This window comes from Nyctibius grandis, chromosome 1, assembly GCF_013368605.1.
Source record: "Nyctibius grandis isolate bNycGra1 chromosome 1, bNycGra1.pri, whole genome shotgun sequence".
NCBI lineage: Eukaryota > Metazoa > Chordata > Aves > Nyctibiiformes > Nyctibiidae > Nyctibius > Nyctibius grandis.
The window spans coordinates 50,293,575-50,308,280 of NC_090658.1; the positions used below are offsets into that span (position 1 = coordinate 50,293,575).

Below are 14,706 nucleotides of genomic sequence, written 5' to 3' on the forward strand. Positions count from 1 at the left end.
CAGAAAGGCTGTTGCTGTACTTATTCTTAGAGAAAACAAGGTCACTGCTAAATTCCTCACTGCTTACGAGTGAAGAGCCAAAAGGGGGTCGCACCTGCAGGGAGGAGCAGACAGGGCAGGTGACCCAAAACTGACCAACGAAGGTATTCCATCCCATATACGTCATTCTCAGTATAAAGCGGGGGGATCACAAGGGTCTCGGCCTGCTGTTTTGGGGGGCCTCTGCCTGCCTGGGCTGCTTCTGCTGTTTTGGGGGGCCTCTGCCTGCCTGGGCTGCCTCTGCTGTTTTTGGGGGCCTCTGCCTGCCTGGGCTGCTTCTATTGCTTCAGGCTGCTTCTGCGGCTTGAGCCTTTGGCCAGTGTCCAATGAGGACTCTGTCCCTTTTCCTGCTGCCCCCGATCCCCATCTGTGCATCCCTGAATCCAGTTCCCGTCCATCGCTGGGCCCAGCCTGGGCCTTCCCGGAGCCTGCCCTGCAGTGCTGGTGGTGATGTGGCCAACATCAGGGGAGCTCGATCTTGGTTTTGTATATATTTGTATATATTTGATTATTCCAATATTATTATTATACTCTTTTTTCATTATTATAGTTTATTAAAACTGTTTTAACTTTCCAACCCGTAAGTCCCTCTCCCTTTTTCCTTTCCTTTCTGGGGGGGAGGGAGGAGGGTTAACAGAGAACGTCTGCCACAGGTTTAATAGCCGGCCCAGCTTTAAACCGTGACAGAAACTAACTGGAATATCCAGGCAAACAAGGAGTAAGCATCTTGGAAAGGAAATTGTGTGATGAAGGTGTTAGTTCATTACATTACCAGGAACTTAGGCAAGGGACTAATTCTTACTTGCCCTAAGGCCTGGTAGGTAAATGAATGTAAAGAGCATTTCAGGAGCTCCCTGCACTGCTGAGCAGTATAAAGGTTCCAGAGTCCTTATAATTGAGAAGCTTGGCCAAGAAAGTATAGAGTAAAAGCATGCACCAGTAGATTCAGAGTAAAAGCCAAAGAAATAGTTATTATTTCTTTAATCCCATATTGACAGAGAAGATATGTTCTGCTTTGGCACACAGAAAACTTTTCAATTTTTCTATTTTATAAGATGAGTTTTAAAAAACAAGTTTCACCTTGCCAGAGTGACTGTACATCTTTTTTGTAAACCTTAGAAACACATTTCAAAAAAACTAACCCACTAAAAAGATGCTGAAGCTGTGGAGACACTAACATTTTATTACCTGGAACTAAAAATGTGGAAACCCTTCTGCTCATTTTGAATATCCAAGTAATCAAGTTTCAAACTTCATAGGTCTCCCTTTTTACCCTTAATATATTTCAAGGCTCATATTGTCTGTAATGATTCAACAATCAAAACCAATTACAAATAAAACATTCTACTGTTACTGCTTGCAGACACTTCTATTACAGGCATAAAACAATCTTAGATAATCAAGTTCTTGCTTATTAACATGAGGCTGCTTTTATATAAATCCTTACACTCTATAATGTGTTTAAACTGGCAATTTGATCTGAAAGCATTATCTATCTTCTCGGACCCTCGTGGGACTGGATGGCATGTGGGAATATTTGCAGGCAGTAGGTTTGATAGCGCCGATTATTCTTTATAGATAGGTTTGATTACTAAATGGAAGTTAAAGCGAAGTTAAAAAAAAAACCAACCAGAAACCTAGGGGAAGGTGAAAGGTTTGCGGTTATGTGGTGTGCCATCATGTGCCGCACTTCAGCAGTCCGCTAAACACCCACCTCTATGTCAAGAAATGTCCATGCCCATGAAACAGGACTTTCCAGTTACTCCTGTGCTGCTTTTCTCCATGAAAGCACATCTCTTTCCAGTACCACTACAGATTTGCAGATGGTAGATGAATGGCTGAAACACATTGATCAACTCCAGAGAGACCCCACCATAAGCACTGGTGCCTAACCTCTCCCATGGACTTCTGCAGCAGGGTGAGGGTCACCCCTCCGGGCTCCCAGAGCTGTCCCCAGTTGAGGAGAGGATCAGGCCACACGCTGCTGCCTGCAGCCGCAGCACACAGCCCGAGAAGGAGCTGTGAGCTACACCAGCAGGTCTCATGGCAGGGAAGATCAGGGAATAAAAACTGCAGGAAGCGCTGAACCTTCTCCATGGTGTAAAATCAGCTGCTGGGAATTAGAAGTCCTTCACTCTTTCCAAAATTAAGCTATTACCGTCCTAAATCTCTTTAACACATTAAACTAACCAGAGATGGAGTCAAGCCCTGGTGCCCCTAACAATGTATTCTCTCTGTGCCAGAGCTCTGAGGTGGCCCCAGGTGGGAAATGCTAATTTTTCCAACAAATGCTGTGTCAGTTGCATGCTGCATTCCTTACTGCACACTTCAGTCCTCCACTGATAGAAGTAGCTACAGGTGGGCTTTTTCCGTGGTTTTGATTTCTGTGTTTTTGTGGAAAAAACAACAGGAGAAAAAAGTTTGGCTTTCACATGGATCATCTGAAAAAGGTGGGTCATTCCCATCACACAATGATGTATCCATAAGCCTACAAAAGAGGGAAAAGGGAAACAGTGGGGAAGGGATAGAGCACAGAAGATTGAATGCATCAGCAGTTATCCTCAGTCTAGAGAATGCTTCCAGTAGCTTACAATGTCTGTAGTATTTATCCCAGTCCTTCGAAATAAGTTTGGCACTTGGGTTTCATCCTTATATAGTAAAGAGCAACTACTGCACGTTACAAATTTTCCAGTCACAATCACTGAATGCAAGACATTTTTCACAGATATTTATTCTCTGAAGAGTTGCTTAATGTAATTCTCTTCAGAGTAACTGTGTTGGTTTCATGTTTCTGTTGGCATTGCTAAAATCAGAATGAATCTGCCAAGGATATCTAGTGCAGACTTTAGACTGTGCATTGAAAAAACATGCTAAGGAAGACATAGAACAAGTCTTATAACTATCTAAGTCTTAGTATTTTCTTGTTCAGTACCAAGGGCCATAAACAACTGCCTAGGGAAGAGTAAAAATAGGGTAAGCGTATGTGATACTTCACCCAAATTCTCTCCCACTCTACACCTGCTTTAAGCTCAAGCAAGGGGTTTCCTGAACCTCTTGTGGTTTGTCAATGAAGTAATCTTCAACAGATTTCATTTCAACATACTTTTCTGGTCTCCCCCAAACTCATACAAATATTTTGCATCCACATCATCTTTTCCAGGGAATTCCACGTCACACAACTATCTTTTGCCTGAGGAAACGTCTCCAGGTTCTGAAGCTGATTCCTGCTAGCATCATTTAATGACCTATATTCTTGTACTGGAAAAGATGTGGAAGAGTTAATTCCTATCCCCTCATTCCAAATAATCATGACTTTTTAGATCTCTATCATATACCCCCTCAGTCATCTGTTTCCAGGTTGAAAGGTCAATCATCCCATACCATTCCTTGTTGTCCTTCTTTGAATTTTTCCTACATTTAATAAATCTACTCTTTTATAGGTCAGGGTGTCAATTACATTCCATACTCAAGTTGTAGGTGTACAACAGACGTACACAGTGACAATGTTCTCCCTTTTGTCCTCTTTTCTCTTTCTAAGATTTGATTTCATGTTGTGTTTCCATAGCACCACCCATCACAATCCAAAGACCCCACTCCTGAGGGGGAATAATCACCTCCGAGCACATAGTTTTTTATGGCAGGCTAGGATTGTTTATCCTCATTTGCGTCACTTACATTTGTCTATACTGTAAGATTACCAGGATGGGGAAGTAATCAGAAGAGCATTCCTCTTGCGTTATTATCCAGCTGGCCTGACAGACAATCTTGCATGTTATGTTCACAAAGTGTTTGCTTTCCGTATCCATTCATCAGTGAATGTTAAGCAGGCTGTAGGAAGCCATTTCTGATCAGTGCATTTTGGCAAACATCAGTAATGTCTTGTACACAAGGAGAGCAGATGTCACATTTTACAAAAGCTTGAGTTGACAAGACCTTTCTAAAGCTGCTTGATCTTCAGAAAGTACAAACACTGCATATAAAAAGCTCAGTCCTCTGAGGTGCTGAGTGTCTTTTGCAAGGTGCTTATGAATCCTAAGTCCTTTTGGGAATTAAGGATGCTCAGCATCCTTGTAAAGAAGTGCTGGGTACCTTTCAGGAACTGATTCCAAAATTGCAGTGCAAAGCCTTTGCTTCCAGATGTTGTTTCTCTTACTGGAAAATGAAAGGTGCTATTAATAAAGTCAAATCAACCCCCAAAATGGCATGCCCAAACCATGTCTGGCAGTTGTTTAATTATTACTGAGCACCTGTTGGTTTTTGCGATGGCACTGAAGCAAATAAATTCAACTACAGGAATAAAAAAGGCAATCTTCGGTGAAGACATAAGGCAAAAGTAATGAAGGAATTAGATTCATTACCAGATCTCAGAAGAGTTTTCCTAAATTTCCTATAGAGTAATGTAACAGAAATTTAACAGTGAAGGAAACATAGCACTGAGACTGATGATCTTAGTACTCACACAAATTTGAAGACAGTATTTGAAAAGAGGGAACCTAAAACCCTGGCTTACCTCAAATCATTTGGAGCCTTTTGGTATTTTGAGTCTGGACTTATTTGTAGTGCAGCTTTCCCTGCCTGCGGAGAATGGGTAATTAGACAAGATTTGAAAGTCGGTGCAGATAGAAGAGCTGCTGCTGGTGGCAGGGAGCAGCAGTAGCCTCGCCATAGTGCCAGGACACCTTGGGGCCTCTCCTGGCCTTGCTGGTGCATGCACTCTGCTGCGGCTGAAATCCCATGTCTTGTCTGAAGCCTGAAGAGAGCACCTATTCAGCCTTGGCACCAGCCTCAATTAGAGAAAAGTAAAAAAACCCTCAGCCATCAGATTTTCATTAATGAAGTGCCCTTGTCTGTATTTATGGTAGTTTATACTGTTATGGCAGTTGCACTGTTCAGGGTTTCTTGAGTAGAAGAAATGTTTAGATGGTTACTCTGACTTTGTCAGAAGAAAAGAGGGGATGGTGAGGAAAGCTGGAGAAGAGATGTCATGTAGCACTCTTTTAAGCATGACTTCATTTTGATTCTTTCATTCTCTTGTCAGGTGCTGGATTTGATGGAGTGGAAGAAATTAAACGTCACCCTTTCTTTGTTACTATAGACTGGAACGTAAGTGGAGCAGCATTTTATTTATTTTTGTAATTATTTCTCTTAGCTAAATTTTTGAAGACAAACTGCCACAATTAGAAAAAAAGATGAAGTGAACTCTAACATAGAGAACCCAGGAGCTAGAGCCTTTTAAGTGGCTGCCTATGTCTCTTGCGTGCATATCTTAAAGGTCTTTTCCAACCTAAATGATTCTATGATTCTGTATATACATTTGTTCACATACACACAAATGAAAGAAATGGAAAACTGCTTTCAGCATTGGCAGTTTTTTCTCACTGCTTGTCTCTGTTTTGTCTGATGGTCTGGCTTATCACGGTACTACCTGAGGCTACTTGCAGTGTTCTGCAGAACAATTTCCACATTCAGCTGTAATAAACATTGTGCATTGATTGTGGGAGCTGGACTGGAGTCAAAATGCGCACCTTTAAATGAAAGAATTCCTGTAATATTTCAATTGCAAAAGAAAACAGAGCCAAAGGACTGGGCTTGAAAGAGATGCTGCAGAGGGTGGCGGTCTGATGCTCTAGGTCCCTCCATCTTTCTGCTTTTATGGTCTCTATTGAAATACTTGTTCCTTCTCACTGGGTCAGGCAAGCTGGACTAAATGCCAGTTTTATTCTTTCTGATATCAGGGACCTCCAGGAATACTTTTCTCTCTTGGAATTATTCAGAGCAGCCCCAGGTCTATTCTTACATGTCTGCCAACAGTAGCTCCAAGGAGCTCCCACACCTCTAGGCACACCTCTTTCCCAAACACAGCATGGTGCTACTGGGACTGTCTGGGTATCTGTAGAGCTGGTACAGCAAGCTGTACAGCAGGTTGTGCTACTTTATGATGGGGGAATCACAAATCTTCCAACAAGATAGCTTTGTTGACCCCTTCTTGTCACTTTTGGCCTAAGTGAACATAGGACAGGATCTGGCCCTTCCACTATATTGTGATGGGGGCTACACAAAAGCACAACATAGGTAGATTTTCAGAAGAGTGATTTTACATCAGAGTATAGAAGTCAACCAGACAGAATAGGAAACAGCAACTCCTCTTACTTGATGTTAATGTTTTATTGAGATGAGTCATTAATTTAACATCAGCGCTCAAAATTGGAACAGCAAACATTCAATCAAATGTAACATGGTACAAACAAGACATGTCGGACATGATTCACAGAATGGTAAACAAGGATTTATTTTATTGCTATCAGCTACAGCTCATAAAGCTGGCAGTAGAGAATAACTATGTATTCAGTTTAGACTTGTAACAGGTTAAACCTTCTCACATTTTCAGCATCATATTTGTTCAAATCGACTTATTTTTAGACAAACCTGGAGGCAAACACTTTTCATTCTTGATCTGGACATCTGCCAGTGCATCAGAGCTCCTGTTTGCCACATCCTCTAGAATTTTCTAGTTTAATTTTCTCTGACCTGTGCTATGGTATTGTTATGTCTCTTTAATATTTGATCTGAATTCATTCATGAATGCTATAGTAACAGGTCACATTGATTCAGTTCTCACTATCAATTCTGATAAAGGAGCATGAATATATGTGACAGAGCCATTCTCAAACAGCTGCCCAGGGCTTTACAGTAAAGCTAATTCCTCTGTGAAAGCACATTTTGTGGTATGCAGGTAGCCTTTGAAAGGCCCAAAGAATCATTTATTCTGGAAAAACTCATGAATCTAATTTGAATTGCATGTTGAAGATTTGGCATGACTCATAAACATGTTAAGAGATGGTCAATGGAAGTGGAGTTTGAGATTTTCCTTTATGGCCCAGTGGACTTTTAGTCCCATTACATATGTTCTGGAGTCTAGATTCTCTTTCCTCTTCTGCTTCTTACTAATCATGAGATCCTGTATAAAGACTTTACATTTATGAACACATTAAGTGAAAAGAAAAAAACAGAGAATCCTAGAGCTGGGTTCTTTATTATTATTTTCTGTATTCCTGTGATATCTCCACAGTCCTCAGTTTTGCAGTCAAAATACAGGTCAGGTGCATATGTCTTAACGTAATAAGGAGCACTGGAGCAGTAAGAGGGTTTCTCCTTCTTCTGTGTTTGCTAGTGGAGCAGCTCAGTAACTCATCACAGAGAAATGAGGCTCTTCAGCAAAGTCAGTTCTGGACTGTGAGACTCCTCAAGACAACCTTCTCTCATGATGATTGGTGACTGTTTCAAGCTCAGTTCTTTAGGGAACAATTTCATGCCTGTGCTAAGGAAATTGTACAGTCCTAACCCTCATTTTATGGATGGGTTAGGGAAATATCTAACATGAAGTGGCTAAGTATGCTTGGACATTAATTAGAGCTAGAGAGGAAGGTGGATTTAATTGGCTTTTGATGTCTTATCTAGCCCTCTAAGTTTTCTGTAAAATGCAGCTGTAAAGACCCATTTTAATCCAACGTAATTAGTGCTTATTTCACTCTCTTGGAGACAGATGGATCATTATTACACAGATCAGCTATCATCTTTGTAATATATTTGCTGATTTAATCCTAATTTTACTATCACTCATGGAGATCTTACCTAATTACAGCAGCAGTATTGTATGCATTTCAGAGTGGTGTGATCCAGCCTGGCCCTGAGTTGAAGCTAGGACTTTGTCTTACGATGGTCATCCAACCAACTGTTAATGTGTTCTCCATGGAGAGAAACAGAGCAGGGTCAGAGAACAGAAATGGATCAGGCATAGATGTTTAGTGCTGATCTCTGTACTGTTGTGGGAAAAAGAGTCCCTGATGCCCTTGTTTTGTTCTTCCATCACGTATACAGAATCTCTCACATCAATTTGTAGGCAGTCAGCAAAAAACATTGTAAAGACAAGACACAAATGTTGATTTATTTTATACCTTGGTAATATAAAGACCTCAGAGAACAAGAGACAAGCTCTCTTGGAGAGCTTCTGAACTACCTTGGCAGCTATGATAGACAGGATGCTTCAACTGACAGCAGAGAACCTTTCAGTGACTGTAGGAAAGTGATCCTCTATCGAGAGCCTCCTTACCACGAAGGGTCAGAATGGGTTAGTGTCTTCTAGAAACCCAGTGTGAAACTGGTCTTTTTTTAAGCAGGATTTTTCCTACAAGAACGACGTGATAACCAAGAACAAACTGCCAAGTTGCTTCATCTCAGTTTAAAAGAGATTCAAAGCAGAAATTAGAGCTAGCTGCTTCCTTCCAACTTGTGTGTCAAGTCTAGATATTGCAGTGATAAAGTCATTAGAATCGGAGACAGAAATGTGTAAATTGGATCTTCACCTCAGAGTACTGTCAGAGCTCTTCCCTTGGGGTTTGGATTGGGGCTTGGTCTTTAACACTGAAGTGTTTAACTGTTGGAGCAGTCATTTCCCACTTGTTTCCCATCTTTCACTGTCTTCAAACAGACACAACCAGTGTCTGGTTCAGATGAAGGCAGCAAACACAGTGGAAACAACATACGCAGTGTAAAAAAGCCCCCCTGTTACGATGCTGCAGGTGATCATGCCAAGCACAGCAGTGCTGATAGCGTATGACCACTGCAATAGGTGCAGTCCTGGAAAACATGAGTGTGGCCAGAGAGTGACAGTCCTCCTCCCGTCCTTTCCCACAGCTGCTTCACGCCATTCCCGTGTTCCAAGGTGCTGTTCTTCAGCACAAATCTCCAGCCACCCTGAGCTTGACTTTTTGGTGTATAAGCAGCACTAAATGAACTGTGGACAATCTGACACAGAGTTTTTATGCCCAAACTTAAATCGTGGCATGAGCTAATCTCTGTACGAGTCTCATCTTTACAGCTATTGTCACCCAGTAACAAAACCCTAAATTCCCACTTTCCAGGGTGAAAAATAGATGAAGGTTTCTGCAAATATCAGTCTTACTGCTCTAAGGCATTTAGTAGGCACTATGACACAAATTCAATAGATCCTTCGTTAAATGAATGAACTGTCTTTCATGATCAAGGCTGGGATTTACAGGAAGGAGACTAGGTGCCAAGCTCCTTGTGAGTTTTACCTGCTTACTACACTTGTACCCCCTTTCCTCCCTAAGACAAGCAGACCCAAACCAAGTTGACCTCAGATAATTTCAGTCATTGGCTCTGAGAAAGCACAGTCAAGTTCCTGATTTTTTTATTACCGTTCCTTCTTTCCATGCATAAAGAATTTCTGGCTTTTCATTGAAAATTAAAAATGAAATGCCTTTTTGCAGACTGCAGTCAGAGGAGTGGGCTATATACAGTAGTTCTGGTTTAGATGACAAGCTAAATTGGAACTAGAGCAAATGACACACTAGAAAAGGAACTGTCAAATACAGCTGAGGGAAGGAGAGAGAAGAAAGTGAACTCAAGTTCTATTTCCTTCAATATTAATCAGAGATCAAACTAAACTGAAAATGTGAATTATTGCAGATTTTACCAACAGCAAAAATTGATCCCAAGGTCTGAATTCTGCTAGCTGTTCTGTCATTTGCAGGCAATAACATTGGGCCATTAATCTAGGAGAGGACAAGCATTTTAGAAGGTAGTTCATCCTTTTGTCTGCTTATTGGATTTTCCATGACAGGTATATGTATCAAGGGAGTTTATTCTCACACTACAAGTGCATCACTGTGGAGGGTAGCATCTTTCTATTTCTAGAAGGTGTGTAAGGAATAATTCAATTCTTCATCAAAGAAACTCAGTTGAGGAAATTACTAAATAGTTTTTAATTAAATTAAACCATTTTCTTTTTCTTGATATTTGCCAGGCACATGTACAAGGCATTTACATCTCTGGGTTTTTTTAGGAGTGCATTTTTTTTAAGATTATGAAAATTAACTGCTTATAAATAACAAGAGACAGACGTATGTCGCAGCATTTTATTACTAGTCTCTCTGCTGTATTGCTTGAGTCTCAGCTGAGGAGGTGTTCAGATGAAGCTCATATCAGGGATCTGGCAACATACATCAAGAAAAGGTCATTGGGACCTGGGGGAAAATTAGTTATTTCAAAAAAAAAGGGTTTTGTCCCAAAGCAGAAAGGAAGTTGGTAGAAGCTCATAGTTCCTCAGACTGCTATAGAACTGTGCTCTAGTTAATTCATAGGTACTTATTAATCTGAAGGCACTGATTATCAAAGTATCAGAAGGATGTGAGTGGTTTAGAAGTAGACAGAAGCATCATATGTATCCAAGTGTGAATATCTAAATCAGTACTTGCACACCTTAGAGTTCATCCCCCTCATTCTGTGGATTATGCACTCCCTCTGCACGGCCTCTGGATCCAACAGTCATGCATGATGTGCAGTGATTCCTGATACCCGTCAGTCACATTTTTGTGTCATAAGTCAGTGCTGTGCCCAGTTTAAAAATGGGGGTTATTCTTTTACTGGGAAAGGGAGAGAAATTACATTCTCAATAAAACATAAAGGGCTAAGGAATACATTTCTCCTTTACAGATGTGGAAGCAATCTGGAAGAAAAAAAAATCTTCAGCTTCTTATACCCGTGAAAAATAACACACATATCTTAAGCATCCAACCTGAAGTTTAAGTGCTCCAGTTAGACCTAACATATCCAAAGTCTCTTTTGAATGCCTAATAAGATGCCCCAAAATAATAATTTGGGTATGAAAACTGAGATTTAAACTGGGACAACTGGGACCCTGTTTCCATTAAAATAGGTTGTGGAACTCCCAGTGACTTCTGCATACAGAGCCAGGATTACCATGACTTGGGATAACTGTTTAAACTTTACCAGAAGTTACGTGACAGCCTGATAGAAATGGTCAAAGACAAGATTTGAAACTTAACTTGCTATGTCATCTGCCACTCAGGTTGGTTTCTGTTGAAAGAGATCAGTAACAATAATTTTGGGACCATGGTAAGAGATAATAGGTTAATACTTTTCACCTAAAATTAGAAATATCCTTGGAAAATCCAGAAGGATCTCAAATCCTCCAAGAGATTTATTCTTTGTGTGTATAGAAAACAATGTCTGTGATTCTTCCTGTTTTCTTAGATCAGCTTGTGTCACATTGTGTTTTGCAGTCTACAGGATGCGGGCTTTTAAAGGAAGAAGAGTTCTGCCTGCAGCAAGTCTTCATGTCTAACTGTGTTGGGCTGCCCTGTGGTTTAGTTTGCTTCAGTGAATTGGCTTTGATTGTAGTGGCTCACTCGGAGAACTGGAGCCAGTGTGGGATGGGAAAGCCCACAGATGACACTGCTCTGCTTGTTCTTGTTCCTCAATGATTTCATTTAGTTACCCAATTCAAGAGCTTGGGGAAAAAATATTTTAGGCAGTTTACCTTTTGCCGTCTAGTCAGAAACACCAGAAATAATTTTTTTCACAAGTGGAAGAGGAAATAGAAAAGGGAGTCATCTGGGTTGCCCTCAGAGGAGGTGCCTTTCACTCGCACAAGCAACTTCTTTGTTTCCATCCCCTCCCAGCAAGCGAATTTGTGATTACACATCTGTAGGTGGCGTGTGACTCATGATGAATCTTAAATCCCTCCCTAGTAGTGGAGGATGTGGGTTAGGGATTCAAAATACAAATGTAGCTCCAACAGCACTTAAGAAACTACAGATGGGGGGAGGAATTAAGAGGCCAGGGAGAATATGGTTACGATAATCAAAAGAGAGTGCAGTTCCCGAATGATGTATGACTCTAAAGCATTTTCCAACTTTTGGACCTCACAGGATGAGGGGTGCATTTAATTCAAGGAGGAAGCACGTGCGTGTGACCATACTGCTTTCTACAGTAGAAGGACTGCAGTTGTGAATTAAGACAAATAAAGGGAAGCTGGAAGGAAACAGCTTTCTCAAGGTGAAATCCTAGCAACAGAAAAACCTTCAGTAGGTGCCAAGCTCTCTTTTAAAGTTCTGTGCAGACAGAAAGAAATACATGTTAATTGCTAGGTTGATACTTTTCAGTTGATGTGTGACACTTCCTGTTTAAGATTGCAATTGGCTTTTAATTATTTGAAAGACTGGATTTCCATTGTGGCTCACAGCAATTATTCATCTCTTTTCTCTCTCAGAAGATACGAAGCAGTTTTACGCAAGCAGGAACTTTTTATGGTGGAATGACCATAAATTATTGCAGAGTCATTTCCAGCCTCACCATTCCGCTTTTCCAAGGAATCATAATTCAGCCACAAACATGTGCTTTGTGCTAATGCTAATACTATGCTACCGAATGTCCTGCCTCAAGAACCTTTATTTTTCTATGCAAAATCAAGTTCAAATTATGTTGATGTGTATATAACTTAGGTTTGACCACATGCTTTATATTACAGAAGTTAATTCACCACAAAACCCACAGTTAAAAAGAATCTTCCTGCATGCAAAGAACTGGAGAAGCATGCATTAATCTCCATTAAATATTTTGAAAAATCAACTTATTACGAAGTTGTTTTAAGAGCTAACCTGAAAATAGATATTACGAATGGTCATAAAATTGGACTCTCCAGTCTTTATCGTGACTTGAAATTTTGCATGAAACACTATATTTATGCTCAGACGTTAATTATTGGGTGCTGTCTGTGGCAACTAATTCATCCCTTTGAAACCTGGGAACAAAAGCATTGCTAGAAAGGGAACGCAGTCTAGGGACTGAAACATGGGGCAGAGAGTCAAACTGGAGCTCTGTTCCCCATGCCACCATCAGCATTATGTTTGGTTTTGGCCATTTCAAGCAGAGATGATGCAAAGATCACTGAAATCAATAGGACTCTTTCCTATTGATTTCCTATAGGACCTCTGTAGGCTTTGGATCAGATCCAGACATGCTGCACCTCAGTTTGTTCATCTCCCAGAGCATGTGTGCGTGTGGGTATGTATGAATGCTTGCAAAGCAGCACAGTGAAGCAATTTCTCAAAGATCACTAAGCATGAGTAAAGAGGCCACAAAGTCCCTGGTAATAAAGGCAGTGTATTAGCACATATTTATGGTGACTGTTACTTATGTGATCTCTTACATGCTGTCTCTGTTTAGCCCACACCCAGGACTAACAAAATAACTCATTGTTCTATCACCCAGTCTCCCCTCCCCAACCAAGAGAGGGAATTGGGAAAAGGAGGGAGACTCGTCAGTTGAAATTTAAACAGATTTAATAAAATAAGGAAACCAATGTTGATACTAATACAAAAGACACACAATTATACTTAGCTCATAGAGTGGTGGCAAGTCCCTCCAGAGACAGTAACAGTTGAGGAGAGAAGAAGGAGGGAAGGGAAAGGGAGAGGAGAGCAGAGCAAAAAGCCCCCCCATCCCCAGCAAGCTTTTCCATTTATAGTGAACCTGATGTTAATGTTACAGAACACACCTGTGGGTCAGCCTGGGTCAGCTGCCCTGGCTTTCACTGCTAATGGCCTTGATCACCATACCATGGCTGGCCACAAACTGAAACAAAATGTAACAGAAAATGGATTCTGTAAATTTTATCCCTGCAAAACCAGGCCACATGCCCCCTCACTTGCCAGCACAAACTCACACACCTTGCAGTGCTTACCTGTTATATACCTTCCTCTCTTCCTTATGTTTTTCCTTGGTTTTGCTCCTCTGCTTAAGCCACATTTAGGCCTTCAACATAATACCCCACCCATCCACAGTGCTTTCTGCCTAACATCTTTTGATGGGAATTTCATCTAATCCTCATCTGTGAGCCCCTCCCTTTTGCCAGACACGCCAAAAGAACAAGTCTCTTGTTTAGGTTGTGAGCACCAGGCAGCCAGGCCTGTTGCTCAGCTGAGCGTGGCAGAGTGACAAACACATTGCTAGCTCTTGACAAACAACAAATGCTAAACCAGCCACTGCTTCCTAGCTGTTCTCTGTGCTCACTGCCATTGTGGCGCTGCTGAACTCACCCGTGCGCAGCTTCCTCGTGTTACCATTGCACATTCCAGTCCTGCCCTTAAGACCAGTGAATTTCCAGATGCCTCAGCTGGAATATTGTGCCAGTCTATGTGCTAAATTTTTACCAGAAACATCTGTGTTTATATTCTAGATTCCCGTAACTAAAAAGTGCAGGGACCATCCAGGGCACAGGATTTAAGCCGACCAGTCAAGCAGGAGCCAGAGCTACGGATATGTCATCCTTTTTTGTCAGTCCTGCAAGGATGGCACAGAGCTGAGAGAGGACACCCTAAACAAGGCAGGGGAGCCTACCTGCAGATGCTGAAGGTGTACAGATTGTTGTTGATTGTGATCTGTTCTTCTTCTTGTAGAAACTATACAGGAAAGAAATCAAGCCACCTTTCAAGCCCGCAGTGGGACGGCCAGAAGACACCTTTCATTTTGATCCAGAGTTCACATCTCGGACCCCCACAGGTTAGTAAGGTGGCACGTGGGTAATGCATCTTTTCAATGAGTAAATTCATTCCTCCTTTCCCTCCCCGTTCCAACGGAGTCTAGAAGTCTGATCTCCTGTGGGATTACTGGGTTTTGCAGTAGCCAGCAGGAAGCAAAGACTGTTTTGCATTTCCAAGAAAGAAGCTCACAAGCATTTCACCAACTTCACATTAATTTGTCTTCAGGAAGGACAGATTTCACTTTTTTAATAGGAAAAATAACTATTGATTTGCTATTTTATTCTCTTATCATTGCTTACAT

The 14,706-nt window shown here is 41.3% G+C and overlaps 1 protein-coding gene across 2 annotated transcripts in view; it reads left to right on the forward strand.

Moving 5' to 3' along the window:
• The window catches only part of RPS6KA2 (ribosomal protein S6 kinase A2), a 202,825-nt gene that overhangs the window by 146,439 nt on the left and 41,680 nt on the right, over positions 1-14,706 (forward strand). For both annotated transcript variants that reach the window (XM_068405539.1, XM_068405624.1), the window contains exons 11-12: positions 5,078-5,142; positions 14,322-14,424. In XM_068405539.1, the coding sequence (XP_068261640.1) occupies positions 5,078-5,142; positions 14,322-14,424 (168 nt within the window). The remainder of the gene's footprint in view (positions 1-5,077; positions 5,143-14,321; positions 14,425-14,706) is intronic.